The sequence below is a fragment of the Eutrigla gurnardus genome (assembly GCF_963514095.1).
Source record: "Eutrigla gurnardus genome assembly, chromosome: 12".
NCBI lineage: Eukaryota > Metazoa > Chordata > Actinopteri > Perciformes > Triglidae > Eutrigla > Eutrigla gurnardus.
Genome location: NC_139926.1, coordinates 7,456,217 through 7,483,299, shown reverse-complemented (window position 1 = coordinate 7,483,299; position 27,083 = coordinate 7,456,217). Strand labels below are relative to the sequence as shown.

Below are 27,083 nucleotides of genomic sequence, written 5' to 3'. Positions count from 1 at the left end.
ATTCCTTCAAGTGTTGGTTCACGAGTCTGTTTGTCTCTTCCCTTTTTCAACATGACAATGTCCACAAGCACTAAGGCAGCTACATGAAGACATGTTTTCCCAGTTTGGTGTGGAAGAACTTTACTGGTCTGCTCAGTCCTGACCTCATCCAACACCTCTGGGATGAAGTGGAACACAGAGCCACACCAGATCACTTTGTAGAGTCAACAGAGCCACCGTGTGGCCACTGAATGAAACTGTTTCAAACCAGAGAAAAACTTTATTGAGACAAAACATTAAAAAATACAGATTATAAAAAGGGGAGGAAGAAAGACAAAGATGCTCCGCCTCAGCAGACATAGACACACTCTCTCTCTCTCTCTCTCTCTCTCTCTCTCTCTCTCTCTCTCTCTCTCACACACTCTCTCTCTCTCTCTCACACACTCTCTCTCTCTCTCACACACTCTCTCTCTCTCTCTCACACACACTCTCACACTCTCTCTCTCTCTCTCTCTCTCTCTCTCTCTCTCTCTCTCACACACACACACACACACATGCATGCAGTCTAATCAATCAGTTCATCCATCCGTCCATGGATTCCCGTAGCTCCTTCGAGGCTGCAGGTATCCCATGATGCATTGTGTGTGTCACCAGCCAAACATGTACTCCATCGCTTTGGAAACAAAACTGTCATCCCTCCTGGGTGTCTGCCTGTCTGCAACCACCTGAAGAAAGACACACAAATCCATTTCTAAGGTCAACCAAATGCACACTGAAGACTTTCAAGTACATTCAAAGCCAATCCGGAGGTCAGAGGTCACCTGGTAGTCGCTGCTGTAGCTCCTGTTAGTGGCGCTGAGCGGCCTGATGGCGGAGCGAGGAGTGTTGCGGAGGACGGAGGCTGACAAAGGACTATTGACGGCTACACTGCTGTCCATGACACTCTGAGAAGAACAAAAGGCTTCAAACTAGGCTCAATGTCACCTGATGTGGAGGACCAATCACACGGATGGATAACAATGGGTACTGACCTTTTCTATGCAGGGTTTGACTCCCACCATGATGGCATCACCAAACACTTTTCCATCTTTTGACAGAGCTTTCCTGGCCTGAAGTCTGGACTGATACTGAAGGTGCATCCAGTTACCAGGAGACGCCATCTGTCGGTTAATCATCAATACATTTATCAATACATCTCTAAAACCTGAGGTGTGGGTGTGCGTTTCCAAACGTTTGGCTCTACTAGGTCTATAAACCAAAGTTCACTGATCAGGATTCTTATTCAGCTCCTACAGCACGAGATTCATCAATAACTCTTCATATAGGAACTCTACAGGGACTCCAAACGGATACAGCAGGGGCGCTACAGATCAATACAAAGTAGCACCAATCAGATAACAAAACCTAAACCTTCCTGCAGACATGATGCAAAAATAACCATAGAAAAATAACGTATTAAGTGTAATTGGCGACGTTCAAATGCAGATGAACCCAAGAGCCTGGTGTTCTGCCTAAAGTCTGTTAAGGCAGTTTTTTTCTCACCACTTTAGCGCTGCAACGCTTTGCTCCTGGTGATGTTGGGACTCTGAATTTCATTGACTCTGCGCATCATAAGCGTGTTCTATCCCTGCTCCATGTGTAAAGTGTCCTGAGATAATATTTGATTTGATATGACACTATAAATAAAATGTTATTTCATACATGATGCGCATATCTTAACTATTTTAAATAAAAACAAGCTTTTGTAACTTAACAGCTACTTCTGATAGTTAAAAACAATTCCTTCCCTAATAAAAACAAAATAAATAGAACATGACAAAGAAACCGGAGACAAAGTAACTTGTGCTGTAAATACGTCTCATGCCATCTGCCACCCTCACCCATCAGCGCCTGCCATTATGAATCAAAATTTTATGGAGTCAAGGTCATATTTCCTCACCACATGCTTTTGAGGGTTGTCTCCCACATCTATCTCACTCTATCTGAGGGAACATTGGCTAGCGTTTCCCTCACAAACCAAAAGCCACTTGCTAAATGTGTCAATGTTAATGTGTCTCACCGTGTGTCTGAGGATGTTTCCGTACTGAGCAAACTGCAGCAGGATGTAGGAGGCTGATGCTGGAGGAAAACTAACACACACACACACACACACACACGTCATGTATTCACAATATTGTAAGCAGTACACCAGAATCAGTGGTAGATTTGGCAGGACAAATACCCAAACACGGTGACCCAGGTCTGGTCCAGCTGGTCGTCAGATGACAGAGACTCTCCCTGACTGTAGAATGGATCCACCTGAGCTGGAGACATACACAACTGCTGCACTCCTGGAGACAGGTAGGTAGACAGGGAGAGGGCGAGTGAGACAGTCAGGTGAATACAGGCAGGGTGAGGGTTGACAGAACACTGCAGTATACAGAGATATCATTTCTGAGGGTTTCCTTCAAGAGAGAATCAAAAATATAGCAGATGCATAACAAGGCAGCAATCAAACCGTCACCTGTATAGTGAAACTCTTCCTTTCAGTGCTCACATAAACACGTTCTGCTCTATTAATCACCAGAGAGACGCTGCGTCTTGGATTGATTATCACCTCTAGATATTATAATTAATATATATAAAAACAACAGAGTTATCTCACTGTGACGGTCCACTATATGTCAGAGTGGGAGATGAAGAGCGCTGTTCTAAGAATTTTGTATAACCTCATGTCTTAAAGTTTTCTTTGTTCAGGTTACAGCTTTATGTGTTGAACTGTTTATTACTTTAGTATCCCCATGGCTGACCTAAATGTTATCAGAGGCCTGGTAGTCAGGATGTCTTGTTCTACATGAAGGTTAACTGTCAGTGACGCGTTATCTCCTGTACAGTGACTTGAGCACTTCCTCTGTAGCATCCTCACACGTTGTTGCATTGTAACTGCTCCTCTTGTACAAGATTAAAGTCAGACGTCGACTTTACTTCTGTCTCTGATCTCCTCCTTGGGTGAATTTATTCGTTTACGGACAAATTCTTTTAACAAGCGCAGTACTCCAAACCCGTCTCCTGTATGAAAGCCATACACGTTCTCACTTGGCAGAGAAACTGACCAATTATTTAATTTTTTTATTTAATTTTTTTACATACTTGTATTTATTTTATTATACAATACCCTTGAATTTGTCTGAATGTTAAAAAAAGTCTTAGCTCATAAGCAAAATAAATAAATAATTCTGGAATATATAAATAGCAATTTATTTTCTCCTTAGGCACAAAATGTGTACTGAAACACAAACAAAACCCTAACCCAAGAACCGAGGTACGTATTGAACCGCGGGCCAACCGTATTGTTGAATCCCTAATCAGCAGTATAATTTGTGGTACCAGTAGTAGTGATATTAGTAGCAGTAGTAGTAGTAGTAGTATTGGTGCATACCGGGAGTTGAGGCCCCTCGTGCAGACAGCGGAGTGTGCACAACTGGAAAGGACTGGAAAGAGACATATTTAAGAGAGAATTGTCCATTTTTTCCCAACTTTTCTTGCCTTAATCACAGTTTATCATCATAACTCTCTGATTCTGAATAAACAAAAGCACCTGCGCACTAACCTGTCTGTGCGTGCTGAGGGGTGTTGTCACAGTAACCAGGTCGTCATGGATACTGCGAACAGGTGGGGCTCCACTCTTATCTTTGGGGGTGGGAACAACGGGCTGAGGGGCAGAGCCTCCACCTCCCCCTGAAGCACAGGTCAGGACATGCAATAAATCTACAGAATAAACAATCAGCTCATCTGCAGATGGCCGTCTTCCCACTGACCTCGGGACATACCTGTGCTCTCAATAATGGGTGTGGCCAGACTAAAGGGGCGTGGCTGGGGGCTAGCTGGAGCTGGCAGGTCGCCCATCAGGAAACCGGGCAGAAACTGGGCCCCGGGGGTCGACTTGGGAGAGGTAGGAGAGCCCAGGGTCATCGGTTCAGTTCCCACTGAGAGACAGGGACAGGTAGACTGGTTTAAACCACACAGTCATGACACAATTTCCTAATCCTAAAAGTAACAAGCCAGAGAAGGAAACATGTGTTGCAGCTTGTTTATAATTTATATTCTCTTGGCCCAGAAATTATCATTATTATTATTATTATAAATGATTAATTTGGCTCTGTGACTCTGATGTAACAATTATACACAAGAAACACAAACCAGGTCTGGGTCAACTTCCAGATCACTGGGACGGAAAAACCCAAAATACATTTGAGCAGCATCTCCCATAGAGTCCCATTATGTTCAAGAGATATCTGCAAAGCTAGGCAGCCCACACCAAAATCATCTAGATGATATAACAATATCAGAATATAAATCCAGCAGGTAACAAACCACTTCAATTATTTTATAAAAAGTAAACTTTGCAAGAAAAAATGAGAATCAAGACAAAACATAGGGCAGAAATTAAAGGTATACTATGTAATAACATTGTTGGTTGGATTAGGGTTAGGTTGACCGGTGTACTAGGTTGACTGGTGTACAGTAATTGCAAAATGATTAAACTGTAGTTCAAACACAGATAGTAGTAAATATACATGCGTAATAATAAGTGATTATAACCCACTGGTTGGTCTCTAATAATCATCTTTTAGAAAACTAGGAAAAGAAACCTGAGCTAACAGGTTGTCACAGCAGACCTATAATTGATAAACATTTAGAGAACAGTAGAACAGAAGAACAAACGGAGATCAGCAGACGAGGACTATAAAATATGAATTACCTTGTAACTCCATCTCTATTTCGTTACTTTCTGGCCGCGACTTTCAAAAGTAGGAAGTGACGCCAGGCAATAGGGATGGCCGGCTAGCAAACGTGGCTAACAATCACTGATTCGTCACTATAAATGCTATTGGAAAGTCTAATTTAGTGATGCTAAAGGCTAATGTGTAGCATCCAAACAGTTAAAGCTGAGGGGGTCTAAATAGGAGATCTCAGTCCGCTGCAGTTTGTTTCTGGAGCTCAGCGCTGCTCGGGGTGCGAGATGACTGAATGTTGAAGCACAGCAGCTAACAGCTAATTGGGCTAACTTCCGGCGCTTTTAAAAAGCGTCAGTGTGAAGATGCGTTCAATGGGGTTTTTACACATTTTGTTGGCAGATTCTTTGCCTAGATGATATTTAAATATTATAAGCTACAATGACATTTCTATTTCTGTCAATAAACAGTTTGTTCAGCTCAGTGTGTTTGCACAATTTATAAATTACTTTAATCCTAGATGCAGGCTTCTCTATATGTGGGCATACCTCACACACACACACACACACACACACACACACACACACACACACACACACACACACACACACACACACACACACACGCACACACACACACACACACACACACACACACACACACACACACACACACATATATAGTTCATACTATATGTATCTCATCTAATACACTCAAACATACTCGCAATTTCTTCCTTCCAATGTGAGACAAAATGCACCGCGTACTCAAGGAACATAAATATAGGTGTTTTACAATACAACAATACAAATATTATAAACATATGAAAGAGCAAAAACTGTTGACCATTCATCATTGTTATAAGACTAGTCAAAACCACATTTTTGTTCAGAAAATAAAAACACACAATTATAACTAAACCTGCACGCAGTTTAAGTAATAAACAAGATACAGACATCATAACTGTAGTTATCAGTATTGGTATGAAGTATACAGTGTAACGAATATCTTGTGACAAACCAGCTACGTAGTAACATTCAACACATTATGCCTATTAAGTGCTCCGCTGATCACTATGCGGAAATAGTTAGTTATAGTTAGTAATAAGTGAGTTGAGTAGCCTAAGAAAATAAATACATCTATTATAATAAGTTACTAATTGTAAAATTGTTAATTTTTTATTTTAATAATTTGTATGAAATCTAGCACTGGCGCCTCACAGCGAGAGGGTCTCTCCGGGTTCTCCGGCTTCCTCCCACAGTCCAAAGACATGCAGGATGGGGATAGGTTCATTGAAGACTCTAAATGTCCCGTAGGTGTGAATGTGAGAGTGAATGGTTGTCTGTCTCTACATGTCAGCCCTGTGATAGACTGGTTACCTGTCTGTCTCTACATGTCGGCCCTGTGATAGACTGGTTACCTGTCTGTCTCTACATGTCTCCCTGTGATAGACTGGTTACCTGTCTGTCTCTACATGTCGGCCCTGTGATAGACTGGTTACCTGTCTGTCTCTACATGTCTCCCTGTGATAGACTGGTTACCTGTCTGTCTCTACATGTCTCCCTGTGATAGACTGGTTACCTGTCTGTCTCTACATGTCGGCCCTGTGATAGACTGGTTTCCTGTCTGTCTCTACATGTCTCCCTGTGATAGACTGGTTACCTGTCTGTCTCTACATGTCTCCCTGTGATAGACTGGTTACCTGTCTGTCTCTACATGTCTCCCTGTGATAGACTGGTTACCTGTCTGTCTCTACATGTCTCCCTGTGATAGACTGGTTACCTGTCTGTCTCTACATGTCGGCCCTGTGATAGACTGGTTACTTGTCTGTCTCTACATGTCGGCCCTGTGATAGACTGGTTACCTGTCTGTCTCTACATGTCAGCCCTGTGATAGACTGGTTACCTGTCTGTCTCTACATGTCGGCCCTGTGATAGACTGGTTACCTGTCTGTCTCTACATGTCGGCCCTGTGATAGACTGGTTACCTGTCTGTCTCTACATGTCTCCCTGTGATAGACTGGTTACCTGTCTGTCTCTACATGTCGGCCCTGTGATAGACTGGTTACCTGTCTGTCTCTACATGTCAGCCCTGTGATAGACTGGTTACCTGTCTGTCTCTACATGTCGGCCCTGTGATAGACTGGTTACCTGTCTGTCTCTACATGTCAGCCCTGTGATAGACTGGTTACCTGTCTGTCTCTACATGTCAGCCCTGTGATAGACTGGTTACCTGTCTGTCTCTACATGTCAGCCCTGTGATAGACTGGTTACCTGTCTGTCTCTACATGTCAGCCCTGTGATAGACTGGTTACCTGTCTGTCTCTACATGTTAGCCCTGTGATAGACTGGTTACCTGTCTGTCTCTACATGTCAGCCCTGTGATAGACTGGTTACCTGTCTGTCTCTACATGTCGGCCCTGTGATAGACTGGTGACCTGTCTGTCTCTACATGTCGGCCCTGTGATAGACTGGTGACCTGTCTGTCTCTACATGTCGGCCCTGTGATAGACTGGTTACCTGTCTGTCTCTACATGTCTCCCTGTGATAGACTGGTTACCTGTCTGTCTCTACATGTTAGCCCTGTGATAGACTGGTTACCTGTCTGTCTCTACATGTCGGCTCTGTGATAGACTGGTTACCTGTCTGTCTCTACATGTCGGCCCTGTGATAGACTGGTGACCTGTCTGTCTCTACATGTCGGCCCTGTGATAGACTGGTGACCTGTCTGTCTCTACATGTCGGCCCTGTGATAGACTGGTTACCTGTCTGCCTCTACATGTCGGCCCTGTGATAGACTGGTGACCTGTCTGTCTCTACATGTCGGCCCTGTGATAGACTGGTTACCTGTCTGTCTCTACATGTCAGCCCTGTGATAGACTGGTTACCTGTCTGTCTCTACATGTCGGCCCTGTGATAGACTGGTTACCTGTCTGTCTCTACATGTCGGCCCTGTGATAGACTGGTTACCTGTCTGTCTCTACATGTCGGCCCTGTGATAGACTGGTTACCTGTCTGTCTCTACATGTCTCCCTGTGATAGACTGGTTACCTGTCTGTCTCTACATGTCGGCCCTGTGATAGACTGGTTACCTGTCTGTCTCTACATGTCGGCCCTGTGATAGACTGGTTACCTGTCTGTCTCTACATGTCAGCCCTGTGATAGGCTGGCGACCCCCCCCCCCCCACGGCGACCCTGAATACAGGATAAGCAGTAGACAATGGATGGATGGATGAAATCTTTCATATTTTCTTCTTTATTTATTTAGAATTTAACATTTTGGAATGTGCATTGCTGGCTGGTTGGTACCACCATTGCTGAGACTCACCTGTTCACATTGACTCTGCATAGCATGACTCACTTCCATACACACACACACACACACACACACACACACACACACACACACACACACACACACACACACACACACACACACACACACACACACACAAATGACCTTCTATGTTCTTACCTCACAGCATTACAGCACTGTTGTACCTAAGGCATCCTTGCTGAACAGCTACTACTTTACTCAGACGAGGACCTAACACTTGTTTCTACTTCTTCACTCTTACTTTATCGGCAGTGATATGTTGTGGTTTCTTTCTTTCGACAAATGTACTTATTGTAAGTCGCTTTGGACAAAGTGTCTGCTACATGCCCTAAATGTAAATGTAAATGCATTGGAATATTTGTATATAACCGGTGTGTATATAACGGCCGGCCGTGAACGCACCAAAACTTTGTCATCGGAATGCGACCCGTGAAGATACCGCATCCAATTAAAAACATTCCGGTAAAGGAAACTTCTGTTTCCAAAGTAAAAGCCAAAGTCAATGTGGATTGTAACTCAGAACATTTACTCAAGTAAACACAAATTTGATGAACTTATAATTAACTGTATATTGTAAGGAACCTTAGACTTCTACTTAGCTTCATATCTTGAAGAAAACATCTTACTCCCCTTCATGTATTTGTTTACTTTAGTTTCTTGGAATTACAGTTTTCCATGCATCCTGTCCCGTCAAAACTGTGAGATGTGTGAGGAAGTTGTCCTTCATTAGCTTAGAAAATTATCTTTCTCAAGCTAAGCAGAAGAAAATGCGTAATCACACAATTGAACTCTTGATATCTTATCTAACCTTTTTTCGAAATAAGTGGTTCTCTTCTTCCACCACGGTCTGGAAGTCTGCCGTCCTGGTTATCTGTAGGGATTATTGTGAAACGTCCTAAACGGAAGTGGAGTGTCTTGTTCTAGCTTGATGCCGGTCTGAACCGGAGACTGATGCGGATCTTCAGCTCTGGAGGCTTTCAAAACTTAAGACGCGTCTAAGGTAACGAAGCAGCTGTTTATATCAGGTCTACACTTTGTTAATGATATATAGATGTTAACTTGAGCTAAACCGACACACTGCAGTTAGCTTAATGTCGCCTTCAAGCTAATTAGCTAGCAAGTTGTATTAGTTTCTGCTTACTTGGGACGCGCAGCTTGCTAGCTTAGCTTCATTCAGCTCCTCTAAAGACGTAAAACCCGAGGAATTTAATATCCCACCCTGTGGACACCCGCCAGAGTAAATATCCAGCAGCGAGCTCTTTGACTGTTGTGTAAGTGTGTTCTCTATATTCCGTTATCACTGTTTTTTTTTTTTACATGTTATAAATATGTTATCTACATTATTATGCGTGTTTTATTGCTGTTTAACGTTATTTAACGTTACGACATATGCAAACTAAATGTACCAATTTGTCTCAGAATGCTCTGGCCGCCTGTTTTCCTCCGTTGCATTTTCTAAGCCCGACATTTGGTATTCGTTTCTCTGTGTTCGTATATGACGAGATGTTCTGCTGCTTTCGTGTTTTACCTGATTTAACACTGAAACAAAAAAAAGACATTTATCTTTTCATTTTCAAAAGGGCTTACATGTGGTTGCCAATATGCAGGCGGCTATGCTGGAGGATAGGATTGGTTATACGTGGATATATTGCAGAGTTTCTACTTAAATGGTTTAGACATGTGTCTGTAAATTGCTGTTACACCCCTTTTAAATCGTTACGTCACAAAGGTTTGCTCCTTCCAGGTCCTCAATCCAGGCCGGAAAGTTGCAGTTGACTCATTTATTTCAAAAGGTGTGTTGAACGATAGGTTCAATATGAATAACATTTCCACAAGCTGCATGTACACTGAATAAGTTATTCTGTAATAAAGCTGTTATAATCATTCGTCTGGTCATACTGACCCTAAATGGTCCCTAAATGAGTCGTTCTTTGCATAAATGCATGCACCTCCTCTTTGTGTTACTATAAGAATACTCGCTGCAGAAACAAAATGATGGAATCGTACTAAAACTACTGTAACTTTCGGAGATCCCCCCTTGCTTTCTCTTACTCAGACTGCTGATGCAGCATATTGACTTAATCAGATTTTTCCCAATTCTTAAATTGGAGTCAAGCTTTAAAGCGATAGTATAGACAGGAGGAATTATTACGGCCACCAATAACTCTTTCGATGTACGTATAAGCTTTATTATGATAAACTGGTCAAATCTGAACTCATCTTTTATGATGACATAACAACAAAAGTATCTAATTGGGGTGCAGGATCCACTCTGTCCACACCAAATTCCAAAATGGGAAATTAAGGACAATAAGAGGGGAAAAAAAATGGAAGTCCACCCCAAAGACTTCCTGAAACAGAGAGACGCTTTATACACTATGGACAATGCTCACAGGGTTATGCCTGATATCCTCAGATGTCAGATAGAAAGGTAGAGGGGCGGATGGGACCCAATTGGCAGCAGACACTCCCCCAGCTCCTCCGAGCCAATCCGCTCTCGCCACATATGCAAGCAGGATGTTTCGACACACAGAGAACAAAGCAGAGTAATTAATACAATTACCTTGCTACATGCCATTCTGCCTAGCCAATGATGACTTCATTTGTTATTTTTAGTTGTTTGCATATCAATCATGCCTAACTGGAAAATGTTGATGGCTACAGGGTTGGGTGGACTACATATCAAATTAACCTTCTTCACTACACTGCAATAAACGTGGTAGCAGTGATGAAGGAATAATGTTTGTGCCTGTGTGTTCCAGCTGCTCGTCCTCTGTTGGTCATTGTGATTATACTGGGAGAACTGGTGATGGGGCACAGGGTTGTCCTCAGGGATCGGCGGCCTCTTCCCATCCAGGTTATGGTGCCACCGCTACTCCTCGTCATCCTGCTGGCGGCAGTTTGGGCTGAAAACCAAGACTACTACAGTCTGCTGAAAGTCAGCAGGGAGGCCACAACCAGAGAGATACGACAGGCTTTCAAGAAGCTGGCACTCACCATGCACCCCGACAAAAACCCAGTGAGTTAGTCTGAGAAGTCTGAAAACATATTTAAGACAATTCCCTTGATTTCCCCTATAAACCTACGTACTGTAGATGTACATGTGTACTTGCGAACAAACTCAACCCCTAACACTCAGCTTAAACCTAGATCTTCTGAAAAACCCTGACAAAGCTCACACAACGCAAAACCGTCAACCCTAATAAAGTGTTGTGTTTTAGGGCGACGCCTCAGCCCATGAAAAGTTCCTGCAGGTGAATCGAGCCTACGAGGTCCTGAAGGATGAAGAGCTCAGAAAGAAATATGATAAATATGGAGAAAAAGGATTGGATGAGCAGCAGCAGGGAGGACGCTACGAGAGCTGGAACTTCTACCGATATGACTTTGGTAAGTCTTCCCAACGATGCACATCTTTTTTTTTTTAATGACGGTTTATATTAAAGCTATGATAGGACATTCAAATGTTATCTTTAAAAACCATGAACTCATTTTGCTGTGAAGAAATCTTACACAGTTGTTTGATATTTAACTCTCTTTCTGTCCAGGTATCTACGATGATGATTTGGAGATCATTACGTTGGACAGCGGAGACTTTGGTAAGAGCCATTTTTTATTTTCACGCCTTCAGAAGAACCTCTGTTTTGCCACAGTTTATCTTGAGCCGTTGGTTTCAGTTTCTAGGTGCACTGCGTTTGCTATTTAGTAACATCCGCAATGGCTTTACATGGGTGTTGTAGGATCATCAATTCTAATATTTAATACTAGATTGTAGGTCTCATGTTGTGCAATACTAGTTTAATCTGTTAACAAACACAAACCTTGTGTGGCTGATATAATAACACAATATTAAAGGTTATTTATATAGCACTTATAAAAATGAGCAATTCCAGCCTGCTTTATAATGCAAACATAAAAATAAGGAACGATAGAATTTCTACAGGTATTTACAAACATATATAAATAAATCCAAATGTGGTCGCAAACTACAGATTGCATCTAACAGGATGTGACTTTCTATGACTTCCTGTAAATTCTCTGAAGGCTGCTGGAAACTTTTAATCTCAAACAATTCTACTGTTTCTCTTTGGCGTCACTGTCTCATGACTGTGAGACAGCACACTAAAACATGGGTTTTGTGTATGAAATAGCAGACCTGAGGTAAACGGGCGATAACTCTGTGTGTTTCAGAGGCAGCCGTGAACTCTGGAGAAATCTGGTTCATCAACTTCTATTTCCCACGATGCTCACACTGTCATCAGCTGGCTCCAGCGGTAAGATAATGATGAATACATAATAAACACGCACACACTTAAAACCTAACGTAACACACTTCAACACGGAACTGACAACACCTTGTTAGCAGCTCAATGCAGCCTTCATGATTCTTCATTTTCATAAGCTTTTACTTCAATTTGTCCTTTTAAGCCCGTGTTTCTGGTTTGAAATCTTTTTAAATTTTTCTGTTTAATTTCCATCTCAAATGTTATCTGCAGGTTCCATTATGTTACATTTAGGAAGTTTGGTACTCACATGTTTGTCTTTCAGTGGAGGGAGTTTGCCAAAGAGATGGATGGAGTCATCAGGATCGGAGCTGTGAACTGTGGAGACAACAACCATCTCTGCAGGAGTAAAGGCATCAACAGCTACCCTAGCCTTTTCATATTCAGAGCAGGACAGGTCTGTTTATCGATTATTTCCTTATTGATCATCTAGCTAACGAATGGGAGTGAGATATGGGCTGTGACATTAAAGAACACTGCATTGGATAAAATCGAAGTGCACCTGCTCAGTCAGGTGGAGGCCGTTTTAAATGAGGAGCTGGAAACCTGGAAATCATCGGCCTGTTGCATGAATAAAAAAGGGAAATTTCAGAATAACAAGCTCATCCAACGACAGCTCAACAGTAGGCTTTTGGTGACTATGCAAGTGTACCAGTCATTGCTCACTGTGCATTTGACTGAAGTTTAACTCTATTAATATATAATGTCTACGTTAGGTCAGTGGATCTGTAATTTATTTAAGATCTGCCTCTTTTTGGAGAGGAAAAAAAACAATTTGATCTCATGTAAACTGATTTAAATGTTTGTGACAATATTGGGCTTGGGTTTTATTGGAATAACATGATCTATAACATGACCTTTATGTCTCAGTTGTGTTACTCATGTTGTGCAAATGAAAACTGTTCAAATGTGAGTGTTTGGCAACAAAAAATGCAACGATCAACTTCCTCATTGGCAATTAAGCAAAGAACAAGATAGACTTTCTCATATTTTGTATTTGACTGATGTGTTTGCTTAAGCCCTGATTATGCTTCCGCGTAGTGATAACGCAACGGCCACGCAGTTGCTTGGAGACCGTGATGGTTCTGCGTTGGGTTTACGTGTCGAAATGCAATTCAATGCCACACCGGTAGAGGGCGCTATGTTTTTTGTAAAGACTGACCGACCGACCGAGACTCTTGCCGTATATCGTCGTTAGCCTCGTTATAGCCTATTTGTTTACTTTCCGGCTTTAAACATCCACTATTTTTCAGAACTTGGTGTTTTATTTCTTTGTGCAAAAGCGAGAAGGTGCAAACAATAAAACGAGGTGAAAACAATAAAAGTAGCCTTTTAAAAGTTTAAATGGCGGTGTTTATGAGTGGAAACCGGAAAGCGGTCTCCAGCGGATGTAGTTAGCGGACCAATCACAGCCAATGCCGCTGCGTTGGCGTTGCGTTGGCGTTGCGTCGCCTCGGCGCGCGTCTAGGATTTTTGTGAGGCACACGTCAGGCCCTTGCGTTGGACGTAAGGGGGGTCCGCAAGGACGTAAGGGGTCCGCAAGCCCCCTTGCGTTGTGTCGACGCGGAAGCATAACTTGGGCTTTAGTGAGCTTCACCACCTGCTTTTATTGACTTGCCCTGAATAAGTCTCGCTAAGCTGAATTCTGTCAGGTCATCATGAAGAGTCTTGTTTACTCATCATTAACACTTAGGTCTCTTCTTCTAGAGCCCAGAGAAGTTCAATGGGGAGCGATCTAAAGACAGCATGGTCCGCTTCTCCATGAAGTTCATCACAACAACCGTCACTGAGCTCTGGCAAGGTAAACTGTGAATCATCACTCACAGGTTACATCTTATCTCTAATAAGCAGGCTGGTTTATCACCGCTCTGTGTAGTCTGACATTGTGGGTGTGGTTGTGTTTTTGACAGGTAACGTGTTTAGTGAGATAGAGAGTGCGTACTCGGCTGGGCTCGGCTGGCTGATCACCTTCTGCTGTGACACTGGAGGTAACACACATGTATACATGATGTATGTTTCTATGAGGGTTTTTTCGTTGATGAAAATGTTCCTGTATGCCTGATTCTCCCTTGAAACAATGAAATGTCTCTTGGTGTTGCATGATGTGGATGTATAGCAGAGTATATAGCTAGCTAGCCTGGCATTTGGTAATGACGTTCTTCTCTCACTCTCGCTCTCTCAGATTGCCTGGAGCCAAGAACAAGACAGAAGGTGGCGGGGATGTTGGTGAGAACTCAGTTGTAATATCATAATATTAATTATGGACCCCCTCTGCCAATGCAAAAATATATTAATACACTTTAAAGAAATAAAAGCTTACATTTTAGAATGGAAATCAAGCTGAAATGTTGTTTCACACAATGTAACACACTGGGTGTGTAAGGCTGCAAACTCTCCAAGAGCAGTGCTTATATGAAAATGCAATATCACGATTACATGCTGGAATCCCTTTTTAACATTTAGTTAAAAAAAATAATATTTGATTGCACCACAGATAAGGCACCCAACTTTGTTTTGTGTGAAAAACAACCAAAAAATCTGAAAATAAGATAATCATGACTCAAATGCTCTCCCTGCCTCAATAAATTAAAAACATGTATTTTTTTTAAATTAGGCTACATTTTTCACTCCTCTTCCACGATAGTGATCTAGACAGCTTTTTCAAGTCACTCGTGATGATATTAGGATCATCCCGATAATGGGAGTGTGTTTGATCCGATCAGCAGACTGACATGGCATTTTGGTTCTAGAAATTTCTTATTATAAGTTAAGAAAAATAAACCTATTTCCTCCCTCAAATGTATTGTGTGACTCTTTTTAGAGGTCCTAACACACAGGTTTGGAATCACTGCCTACAATTGCATTGTCTACATGCATTCTCCAATTACCATTGTTCGACTGTGCAAACACAGCCTCTCTCTTTCATTTCTGTTGACTTGGATGTGAGAATCCATTTTAAATGTTTTTTGTGTGTGTGTGTGTGTGTGTAGGATGGTCTCGTTAAGGTGGGATGGATGGACTGCACCTCACAGGAACAGCTCTGTGACAGTTTCCAGGTATGGGTCGGCAATACTGCAATACTACTGATAGACATTCTTTGCGAGTTGGATTTATATAAAAGAAAATCATCTGCAAAGCAGCACACGTGTTTATTCTGAACACACCGTGCCCTCAGCTGTTCTGAAATGTTTTAAGATTTATTTCCAGGTAGAAAAAGAAGCCCAGCAAGAAGAGCAGTTGTTGCAACAGCAGTAGTAGTTTTAGATGTAGGGGTGTATTTGAATTGTAGTAGGCCTACTGGTATCGGTGTCTAATCCTTCTGCTATATTTCAGGTGACCAGTGGAGTGACTGCTTTGTTCCCAGCTGGAAGTTCTCTGGATCAAAAAGACAGCATACTGGTAAGACAGCGAAGGCTTCACTCTCTGTATTTGGTAGGACCGCCCCCTCTTATTTGATTTTGGTCTTACTCGACTAATATTTCTTTAGTTGATTAGTCTTTTTTGTGTTTTTTGTCATGCTGAATAATCTAGCCCAAAGAAACGTAGCAACACATATCTGGTAAACACAAGATTTAAAGTGGTGCATTTGTGCGATTCTTCGTGGAGAAACTCACTTTTACAGATCTGTCGATAAAATCAACTTAATTGATTATTCGTCAAAATCTAATGAGTGTCAGGTGGAGGACAGCCCTAGTATTTGGAGAGTGCCATACTGTCTGTAGTGATACTGTGTGTAGTACTGCAGCACTGACTCAATATGAACGTGTTCCAGTGGCTGAATACTCTGGACAGTAAAGAGATCTACAACCAGGCCATCAACCATCTGCCTGATCTGGAACTGCTGACCAGCGACAGCTTCCAGGTACACACACTCAAATATGCCCTTCAGCGTCCAGGTACACATGAACCCCTACAATACACGTTCAAATGCTCATCCTGTTGTATCTTCCTGTCCCCAGAGGAAGCTGGCCCAACATCGCTGGTTGGTGAGTTTCACATTTGGGCACGGAAGCCCCGCCTCCAATGAGTACAAGAAGCTACCAGCTTTCCTCCGAAATGACCACATACAGGTAACTGTCTGTCTGTCCCGCAGTACGTCTCTCTCTGCCTTTGCCTGTAGGTCCAGCTGACCGTCTGTCTCTCTAGGTTGGCAGAGTCGACTGTACAGCAGACTCAAAGTTGTGTCAGCCACTCTACATCCATAAACCCTGTTTGGCTGTCTTCAAAGGACTGGGAATCCAGGACTTTGAGATCCACCATGGTCAGTACCACAGGCGTCTTTAATTTCCTTTTTACTTGTCTTCAAATGTGTTGTTTTTTTCTCACCAGTCCAAAAGATATTCAGTTATCACAAAACAAATTAAGTTTTCATTTATGAACAAATGTTCATATATAAGAAGTTTGAACCAGAGAAGGTGGAAGTGAGATTTCCATGCTCAACAAAACGCTTAATCTTTAGAGAAATCCATTCAGCCTGAATTCATAAACTGTGCCTTTAAATGAGCCATTGTTGTGATGTCACAACTATACTGTCACTGGTAGAAGTGCAGCTAAAGGGCATAAATACAGAAGCCTGAAAAATGCTGACCAATCAGACCAAACCGGGTTTTGGGAGGGAGGCTTAAAGATTTAAAAAAAAAAAGTGTTTTTGAACACATGTAAGTAAAAATGGTCTAATAGAAACCCAAAATATAAAAGTCTGAACCTGGAAATAAGTACACATCCTTTAAACTAACAACTAATAGCTAAAAAGTCACAGAAGAATTACCTGTCTCATTGATCACATCTAATCTTCAACCGCTGATCCGGGTCAGGCTTCAGCAGCGGACCCCAAACATCCCTTTCCCAGGCCACATCAGCCAACTCTGACTGGGGGATCCCGAGGTGTTCCCAGGCCAGTGTGGAGATATAATCTCTCCACCTAGTCCTGGGTCTTCCCTGTGGCCTCCTCCCAGCTGGGCGTGCCTGAAACCCCTCCCTAGGGAGGCGCCCAGGGGGCATCCTTACCAGATGCCTAAACCACCTCAGCTGTCTCCTTTCAACGCAAAGGAGCAGCGGCTCTTCTCCGAGTCCCTCACGGATGACTGAGCTTCTCACCCTATCTCTAAGGGAGACGCCAGCCACCCTCCTGAGGAAACTCATTTCTAACCGATGTATGCAATCTAGTTATTTCGGTCATGAGGAACGAAGATTGACAGGTAGATTTGCCTGGGCTCCCTGGCAAGCCCGGCCACCAGCCTCTGGGTCCTCCCTCTGGGCCTGGCTCCAGACGGGAGCCCCGGGCTTCCTCCGGGCCGGGTCGCTCCTCTTCTCCCTTGCTTCTTCATAGGGTCTTTGTGAACCGTTCTTAGTCTGGCCCCCTCGCCTGAGACCAATTTGCCATAGGAGACCCTACCAGGAGCACAAAACTCCAGACAACAGACCTCAGGGTCATAGGGACACACATACCTCTCCACCACGGTAAGGTGACGGTTCCTGGAGTGGTGTCTCACTGATATCGTATCATATTCCAGTTAGCTTGTTTTCACCCTGTCTGTATGTCCTGTGTGTCTGTCCTGTCTGTAGGTAAAGATGTGTTGTACAACATTGTGGGTTTTGCGAAGGACAGCGTTCGTGCTCATGTGACGACTCTGAGACCCGACAACTTCCCTTCAGACAGAAAGGAGCCCTGGCTGGTCGACTTCTTTGCTCCGGTTTGTAACACATTGTTGTATTTTGAAGATTGATTGATTGAGGTTGCGTGTCACTACTATTTTTAAATAATGATACTTGGTTCTGTTCATGTCGGGCCTTTTGTAGTTTTTGACCAACTGAACCTGTTTGTAGTGCGTGTTGCCGTACTGAACCAGGTACCTAAATACATCTCATAGGATAGATGCACACCCCTAGGCTGAAGCACTTCTGTGTCAGTGGTTGGCGTGTTTATGTGTTGTGGACTCTTGGTCCTCTGCAGGGAAGCACAGCAACATTAAATAAAGTCCCATACACTTACTGATCATAAAAATACAGGTGCTAATGCCACGTCATTACTGATATGTTTGATTCAACCCTCTGTAGTTTTATGCTGGCACACTCTGACTCCCTGTTTACCTTCAGGGCCGATGATTGAGTTACACCTCCAACACAAACAGTGAGCGATAGAGAGACAGGCAGGAATTAACTACTTCGTTGCTCCCTAGTATGTTGGCAACGGGAGAAAATGCGGACTGTGTAAATTACAAGCTCTTTGTTAAAAATGCCTGCCTCGGCTGCAATGGAGACCTGGGCATGCTTAAAAAAAGTAGTGCATGTGATGTCACCTACTTGCATATTAAATTGATACATGATGTTTGATTCGTGTGTGCAGTGGTGTCCTCCATGTCGAGCCTTATTGCCTGAACTGAGAAAAGCTTCAATCCAGTTGGCTGGACAGATGAAGTTTGGTACTCTGGACTGTACCATTCACCAAAACCTCTGCTCTATGGTAAGCATGCACACATCTGGACTGCACCATTGTGTTAAAAACAGGTCCATACCACAGACAAGTTGTTAATTTTTCTCTCTCTCTGTTCATCAGTATAATATTCAGGCTTATCCCACCACAGTGATCTTCAATGGCTCCTCTGTTCATGAATATGAAGGACAACATTCAGCTGACGGCATCCTAGAGTTCATACAGGTACTACTACACACCAATGACATACTTATACCACATAATACACACTACTCCTAGTGCTTTTGTTAGCAGGGAGTTATTATTACTGCTGCCACCTTCCCAAAAAGGGGTTTCAACAACAACAAAAAAGGTTACATCAACACCTAATGAAGAATATCTTTGGCTGAAAGAGATTCTCTCTGTCTCTGCAGGATCTGGTCAATCCGTCTGTGATGGTCCTGGATCCTTCCACCTTCAGCGAGAAAGTTAAAGGTAAAACACATATTCCTGGTTCAATAATCATAAATGTTTGAATTTAATTTGTTGCACAAAAATGTCTAGTTCCTGAGTTCTGTTTAGACCTGTCGGCACTTTAGCAGAAAACATACAGTTTGTACTCTGGAGGTTCTTAACAGTTACATGCTATATTAGTGAAACTACTTGTCCAGTCAGAGCAGCACCAGAATAGGTTTGTTATGAAGGTGTTACTGCAGTTGTTAAAACTTGTCCATTTCTTAGTGAAAACCCACAGCCCTTAGTTTAGACATAGCCTCGAGGAAGGGTTTATGTTTAGAATTTAAATATTTCAGTTCAAGTTCTTAGTTGCTTTTCTAACTAATACTGTTGTTACTACTTATTCAACATTTGTGCTGGTTGCAGGGCGAGCTGAGGGGCAGATCTGGGCGGTGGATTTTTACGCTCCATGGTGTGGACCCTGTCAGGCTCTGATTCCAGAGTGGAGACGCATGGCCAGGGTAAAACACACACTACACACATCATCATATACACGCCTACAGTGCAAATACCCCACAAGCTGAAAAAAGTGCAGGCTGTGTAGAGAAAACCAGCACACAGTAATGCCTACGGTTTGACTCTAAATCTTCTAGGCCATACACTGGGTTAAACACCCTGCAGAGAAATACTGGAGCTAGGGCTGGGCTAAATAACTTTATACCTCTACCCCCTTTTGACAAAACAACAGCCTTTACCTGCAGGAAGCATATCGTGAACAGTGAAGCTTGTCTAACCTGTGTGTCTTTTTCTTTCTGTATCTCACCATCCAGATGCTGTCAGGTCAGATCCTGGTTGGTTCAGTCGACTGTAAGCAGTTTCAGTCGTTCTGTCAGGGTCAGAATGTGAGGGCGTACCCTGAAATCCGCCTGTACCCCGGCAACACCCGGCAGTCAGAGCGCTACACGTATGCACCACAATTTGAAATCCTCATTCTATATGTACTGACATTTTTTAACATGCTGTGGCATGTTGGGCAATATTTTTCTTAACGGGAGTCGGAAGATAAGATGGATAGTTTTCATCTTTGCACATCCAGTACAGAACTAGTTCAAAGATGTGTTTATTCTAGGCAAATGCATTTCATCCAGTCAAACCCACTGTGACATATTGAACACTTAGCTTATTGATCCTGTTTCTCCATCTGTGTGTCTCCTCAGGAGTTATTCTGGTTGGCACAGAGATGCCCATTCACTGAGATCATGGGCACTGAGGTGAGACATAAACCGTCTTTCTTTCTTTTCTGTCTTTCTGGTGTCAAATGAATCATTAATTGTGTTGAGGTGGAGTCCTGTAGTTGTGTTAATGTCTTGTGTGTTCAGCTCTTTACCTAGAGCTTCGGTGGACCTGACTCCAGAGTCCTTTAAGTCACTGGTTATGTCGAGTCGGGATCATTGGATTCTGGATTTCTATGCCCCTTGGTGTGGACCCTGTCAACACTTCGCCCCAGAGTTCGAGGTCCTGGCTCGGGTGAGACTTGTTTTTCTTTCTCTAGATATTCCTTTTTATCTGAAGATGCAAAGGTAAAGTTGACGGCGCTCTCCCAGCAGCTACAGGCTGTGACAGAAATCACACAAAAATATGAATTCTAGTTGAGATATTCTCTGTGTTGGCAGGTTCTTAAAGGGAAGGTTCGAGCAGGGAAGGTGGACTGTCAGGCTCATCATCAGACCTGTCAATCAGCTGGAATTACCGCCTACCCAACTGTCAGATTCTACCCGTACCTGGGAGCAAGGAGGGTGAGGACATGCACACGAAGCAGCAGCACTTAGAAATAAACAGAGTTGTTCCGATACATGTATTGGAAATGCCTCCAGTAGAGCCTGAAATGCTGGATCATATCATGTGTCAGCTATCCGATACGTACATCCTGACTGATCGGTTCTGATACTGTGCAACTCTCAATAGAGAGATGAGAAAGAAGCAAGATGTTGGCTACTTCCATGATTGATTTCGGACACGGCAATATTTATTTCCTGAGCTGATGATGATGGAAGTATCTGAAGTGTGAGCCTTGCTTCTTTGTTAGTTATCTTTCCAGAACATGAGATGGAGCGTCCCATGACAAAACACTGAAACAACCCCTTAGAGCACCAAAGGACCTTCTTCTGAAATGTGTTTTTCAAAGTCTAAACATGTATGTGTGTGTGTGTGTGTGTGTTGACAGTATGAACACAGTGGAGAACACATCAATAGCCGAGATGCTAACGTGATTTCGGAGACAGTCAGGCAACGGTTACAGCAGCTGTCACCAAAGTTACACAACAAAGGGAAGGTAAATGTCTGTTAACCACACATTTGAAACCCAGATCCGACAGAGAAGCAGAGTCTGACGCCTGTCTTCTTCTCTTTAGGACGAGCTCTGATGGACTGAGCAGGTGCCATTGGAGAGACCAGTAAGCTGATTGGTCAGGGAAGGACGGAGGTGATTTTGATTGGTCCAGCACAACGATCAATCAGCCAACACTCCTTGAGAAGAGCACAGTTGTAACACAGAGGCAGACAGACAGATGGACTGAACACCGACTGTTACCTGCTGTGCTGAATGTACTGAACACTTCTGCCTTTTTTATTTGTTTTTATTTTGTCTCCATTGTTTGTATTTACTCTATGAAGTAAAACTGTGGGACACTGGATACTGGACATGTTACTGACACACACACACACACACACACACACACGCACACGCACACGCACACGCACACGCACACACACACACACACACACACACACACACACACACACACACACACACGTGGAGCTCAATGTGGACATATTGTATTTTATTGTTCATGTAGAAACTGTTGGACCTTCAGAATAAACGGTGTGTTTCTGTTAAAAAATGAAACAGTCATATACATTTTAGACCATAACTGCAGTTTACCTGCCACTTCTGCATCTTCTATTATATATTCAAGTATGTCTCAGAAGTCACAACATCATGTAGAACTGAAATACTCTGGTCATTAATCCATTTGTCATTTGATAGGAAATTAAATGGCAACTAGGACTCTGGAGATATCAGATTTTCACCTCACAATTGTTGAGGCCAAAAGACGTAATGGAAACGATAATAAAGAGATATCTATAGAAAACTTTTTTTAAAATCAAATCTCAAATATTTTTTTTTTACTTTGTGACTTTTTTTGGCAAATGAATAACACTCAAAATAGAACGGTATTGTCATTACTGGTATCTAATTACACCCCCAATGGCAACTATTTTAAATTAAAAAAAGTCAAACATTCTCTGGTTGCCATGTGTGAAATAAGAGGTTACGCTGCATTTCTCCGTTTTATATAATTCATTAAATATTTATGTTTTTGAGCAGTTGGTGAGAGAACATAATCATCTGATGCCACTTTAAGGTTCTGGAGAAATGAACAGGAAATGTTCACTATTTGCAGATGTTTTATTGACCAAACTATGGATTAATTAATAATGAAAATAATTGTTATTTGCAGCACTAATGTAAAATTTCATAATCAGGAGTGTTTCTGTTATTTAGCCTAACTTCACTGATGTAAATCCGGTCGACAAAAAAATGGAATTACCTTTCATTATAAGCCAATACAGTTCAACAGCACCACGAACTGCACCCTCCAAAATAACCGCATAGTGGAATTCAACAAATACACATTATTGTACGACTGTTGGCACACACTGGTTTTAGCTGTAGAGAACAAATTGGCAACATGTATTTTTATAATTGCTGGAAGGAATAATTAGCTCCAAATTACACAAGCTATTCTTACTTTTAAAAGCAGGTATTTTCTGCAGAAAACAAAGCACAAACCAGAGTAGATTTAATAGATAAAATGTGTAGACTGAGTTTATAGTGAGTTTAAAGTGAGTTTTGTAATCCTATGGATTGACAACCTGTCCTTGATGCATGCTGGGAACCCAACATAATAACATTTAAATAAAAAACCTAATACTCATACTATTTAGTATGCCAGAAATGTTGCTAAATTTGGTTCCGTTTTGCAGTATGCAAGCCAGCATGCTTTTCTGGATATTGTGACCCACAATCCTTTGTGCAGCAAAAATATGAGCAAGAGGGTCAAAGTTCAAGGTGCCATCCTATGAGGAAGGAGTCCCAATTGAATATACATTGCATGCAATGGTACATACTTCATAATGGCAGCTGCAGTATGTACTGAAAGAAAAAGTATAGATTTGGAACGCAGCCATGGTAAGTGTGCATACTGTACAAGGCAGATGGTTTATGGCTGTCAGAATTAGCAAGTTCATTTTTGTTTAAAATAACAGGGCTGATCAAACTGAGAAAACAAACAAACCTAACTCATGTTGATAGACAGACTTAGAATAATAAGGCAGCTTCCCAATGATTTGATATGGTTGTGTATTTCCAGTTGAAACCAGCAGACGGCACTGTTGCTCCTTCGTTCTGTTGTTCCTCTGGGAAAGAGTTCAACAGGAAACAGGAAGTACCTGGATGCTGATTAACATGCAGAATACAGACTTGTGCAGGAATGAATTTCAGCACAGCATCGACAACATTCAAAAGTTTATCACACTGTTGTCAAGCTGAAAGAAACGCGATGCAGAGGTGATTGCTTAGCTAATAAACCTTGTAAACAGAGCTCACACAGACTGTTGCCTTTAAAATGTTGAATGTGTTTGAAAGAGTTAAATCCAGCAGTAGGCTGAACTTAGTCTGAGCCATTGTTAATTGTGAACCAATTCACAATGGGTTCAAACCAAATGAATAATGTGACACATGGGTGTGTGTGAATTCTAAAGTCTGCGACTAATCAGCTCTCTTAATTGTGTTTTATGTGTTTTATTAAGTTTTCTTTTCATGTCCAGTGATGGTGCAGGCCCTTGGTGAGTCGACGAGAGGATGGTGAGTTTTGCTGACTACTATTGGAGGAAGGATTTCATAATGTTTTTATTTGTTAAAAAGGACACAGAGTCCCTGTTATGAGTGAAAAGACTCTGCGGTTCCTGTCTTGTCTGTGCTTTATGATGACCTCAGTCTGTGGTGACTTTGGTAACTCAGTAAGATGTGGACCAGATGGGTCGAGAAACAAGGAGAAATGATGCCACTGCCTTGGTCTCGTGAGCGCTCCCTCCATGTCATAACCTTGTGAAACGGACACAGATTTCATTGGTCAAATGCATATTTCAGACACTAAAGAAAGAAAGAAAGAAAAAACAACAACAACACAACACTCAATGATGGTCCTGCAACATGTAAGAAATAGCACAAACAAGGATTTCACTGCCTGCTTGCTTTTGTATGAATTTCACGTTTGGGAATGGGCCACAAAATGCAGTGACATATCATTGGAAACAATGCAGGCATTTGATCATAATCATAAAACGTATTGGACAAGTTCAAAAGATGAGTGCGAGATGAAAAGCCAGGCGATCACTTAAGTTATTACAGTTCATCCTGAGGGGACCATGAATCTCTGAACCACATTTCATCACGATCCATACAACAGTTGTTAAGATATTTCAGTCTGGACCAAAGTGGTGGACCGACAGACCACATCCACTGAGTGAACTGCATATTTTTGGGTTATGAATCTTTGTGGGAACTAAACAAAATCATTTGAAATACCATTCATCTTTGTTATAACATTATTCGGTCAGGAGAAAACCTTGTATGCTGGATTATACTGTTGGAAAGTTTCAACTCCACCTAGCTCAAATTTTAGGAGGTTTTTCCAAATGTTTTTAATATAAAATCCAGCCATCAGACACATTTAGTGGAGTAAGAAGCAGTTCTCACACACTCCACTACTTAAAATGTTCTCTCGTACTGTAATTATCTAAATGACCTTAGGTACTTTCCACTTCTAAGTATTATTAGACCTTTCTCTATATCTCTCCCTCTCGCCCTCCTTCTCACCCTCTCTGTGTTTTGTGGGCAGATGGAGGTCAGCATTGACGTAGCACTGCTCCATAAACCACTGGAACCACTTACTGTGTGTGCGTTCTATTGTTTCATGATGTGAAATGGGGCAGCAAGTTGGACAAACACTCGCCGAGGTATTGTGGGAACCAACCTGGTATTACTGTGTGTGTGTGAGTGAGTGTGTGTGTGTGTGTTTGGATGATGATGTCAGATTTTGTCAGATGTGTGTTGGATTGTTGAAACTTTGGTTTTGCGTGTTTGAGTTGGGCAGTCGTGCTTCCTATGATGCTGTCCTTGAATTTGATGCATGTTTTTTTCTGGATACTGTCAAAGAAATAAAATACAGCCAACTTCTAACTCTTAACAGCTAAAACACCAGTGAATAGAAGACCAAACCGAGCTAAAACACTTGGTATTTAGGCCTAAAACCAAAAAGATAGAAGACCAAATCAAATATTGGAGGTCTGAAACATTGAAACAAACAAGGGTTAAAGCACCTGTGGACATGGGCCCAAAGCAGATTCAGATGGTCCCATTTAGATGCTGGCTAAAATATCCACCACCAAAATAACCAAGGCTGAAATCCTACGAGAAGAGTGGACTAACTGGGTTAAAAACCTATGAAAACAGTGGACTAACTGGGCTAAAACCCTACGAGAACAGTGGACTAAGTGGGCTTAAACCCTGCGAGAACAGTGGACTAAGTGGGCTTAAACCCTGCGAGAACAGTGGACTAAGTGGGCTTAAACCCTGCGAGAACAGTGGACTAAGTGGGCTTAAACCCTGCGAGAACAGTGGACTAAGTGGGCTAAAACTCTATGAGGACAGTGGATTAGGTGGGCTAAAACCCTACAAGAACAGTGGATTTAGTGGGCTAAAACCCTACGAGAACAGTGGATTTAGTGGGCTAAAACCCTACGAGAACAGTGGACTAAGTGGGCTTAAACCCTGCGAGAACAGTGGACTAAGTGGGCTAAAACCCTACGAGAATAGTGGATTAAGTGGGTTAAAACCCTACGAGAACAGTAGACTAAGTGGGCTAAAACTCTATGAGGACAGTGGATTAGGTGGGCTAAAACTCTACGAGAACAGTGGATTTAGTGGGCTAAAACCCGACGAGAACAGTGGATTAAGTTGGCTAAAACCCTACGGGAAGAGTAGACTAAGTGGGCTAAAACCCTACGAGAACAGTGGACTAACTGGGCTAAAACCCGACGAGAACAGTGGATTAAGTTGGCTAAAACCCTACGGGAAGAGTAGACTAAGTGGGCTAAAACCCTACGAGGACAGTGTATTAGGTGGGCTAAAACCCTACGAGAACAGTGGACTAAGTGGGCTAAAACCCGACGAGAACAGTGGATTAAGTTGGCTAAAACCCTACGGGAACAGTGGACTAAGTGGGCTAACTGGGCTAAAATCCTACTAGAATAGTGGACTAAACAAAGGCAAATGCACAAGAAAATATTGGAAAAAACAGGGCTGAAACAGAACTGAATATTGGACCGAACCAAGGCTAAAACACCAAAAAATATTGGACTAATCCTGGGGCAGAACTTCACCAAAATTAAGACCAATTTGGGATTAAATACCAGAGAATATAAGAATAAATTGGGGATAAAACGCAAGCCAATATCAAACCAAACAAGGCAAAACACCAGAGATTGAAGCAAATGGGATTGACACTCCAGTAAACAGAAAGTAAACTGCACTGGGAAGTACATGCCTCTCTGCTTCTTTATTTATGTTTCGCTAACGTGTTAGCCTTAAGAACGTTATGAGTTGATGTAGTATGTCGAGGCTTCCAGCTGTTTGTTTTTGCCGACTTTCTGCCCTCTAGTGTTGAAAAATCACTTCACGCCGCTTTAACTGCTTTCAACGAGGCCGGTCGCTATAAAAATATTCTGTGTTTGCTGTGTCAGCACTCAAAGGACATGAATAGAGCCACTCAGCCTGGCGGA

General features: G+C 42.3%; 2 protein-coding genes across 3 annotated transcripts; one reads left to right on the top strand and one right to left on the bottom strand.

Moving 5' to 3' along the window:
• Positions 1-216: 216 nt before the first annotated feature.
• Positions 217-5,006, bottom strand: nup35 (nucleoporin 35). Its single transcript, XM_084022912.1, has 9 exons — positions 4,721-5,006; positions 3,789-3,944; positions 3,569-3,696; positions 3,398-3,449; positions 2,201-2,309; positions 2,039-2,108; positions 1,011-1,139; positions 801-923; positions 217-704 (listed from the first exon to the last, which is right to left on the bottom strand). Exons 1-9 carry the CDS (start codon positions 4,731-4,733, stop codon positions 627-629), a joined length of 858 nt encoding a protein of 285 aa, XP_083879038.1. The 5' UTR covers positions 4,734-5,006; the 3' UTR covers positions 217-626.
• Positions 5,007-8,978: 3,972 nt separating this feature from the next.
• dnajc10 (DnaJ (Hsp40) homolog, subfamily C, member 10) lies at positions 8,979-22,083 on the top strand. 2 transcript variants are annotated; one of them, XM_084023254.1, is made up of 25 exons: positions 8,979-9,030; positions 10,793-11,049; positions 11,252-11,417; positions 11,576-11,626; positions 12,219-12,301; positions 12,576-12,707; positions 14,018-14,111; positions 14,221-14,298; positions 14,493-14,536; positions 15,301-15,366; positions 15,644-15,709; positions 16,083-16,172; positions 16,270-16,380; positions 16,457-16,571; positions 17,876-18,003; positions 18,657-18,773; positions 18,867-18,968; positions 19,157-19,217; positions 19,605-19,699; positions 20,009-20,142; positions 20,396-20,449; positions 20,558-20,705; positions 20,852-20,974; positions 21,403-21,510; positions 21,590-22,083. In XM_084023254.1, the coding sequence occupies exons 2-25, from the start codon at positions 10,840-10,842 to the stop codon at positions 21,599-21,601; spliced, it is 2,388 nt and encodes a 795-aa protein (XP_083879380.1). In that variant the 5' UTR covers positions 8,979-9,030; positions 10,793-10,839; the 3' UTR covers positions 21,602-22,083. The 2 variants fall into 2 exon arrangements, with proteins under 2 accessions (XP_083879380.1, XP_083879379.1); XM_084023253.1 differs by having other exon boundaries at positions 9,000-9,301.
• Positions 22,084-27,083: the final 5,000 nt, after the last annotated feature.

Bases quoted from the DNA above. Each gene is read 5' to 3' on its own strand.
- nup35 (XM_084022912.1), bottom strand. The intron at 3,697-3,788 runs GTATGTCCCGAG...CCTGTGCTTCAG, and splicing joins ACCCATTATTGAGAGCACAG to GGGGAGGTGGAGGCTCTGCC. The intron at 2,310-3,397 runs GTATGCACCAAT...ACCTGTCTCCAG, and splicing joins ACGAGGGGCCTCAACTCCCG to GAGTGCAGCAGTTGTGTATG.
- dnajc10 (XM_084023254.1), top strand. From the start codon at position 10,840: ATGGGGCACAGGGTTGTCCTCAGGGATCGGCGGCCTCTTCCCATCCAG. The intron at 15,367-15,643 runs GTATGGGTCGGC...GCTATATTTCAG, and splicing joins AGCTCTGTGACAGTTTCCAG to GTGACCAGTGGAGTGACTGC. The intron at 18,004-18,656 runs GTTTGTAACACA...TCGTGTGTGCAG, and splicing joins TGGTCGACTTCTTTGCTCCG to TGGTGTCCTCCATGTCGAGC.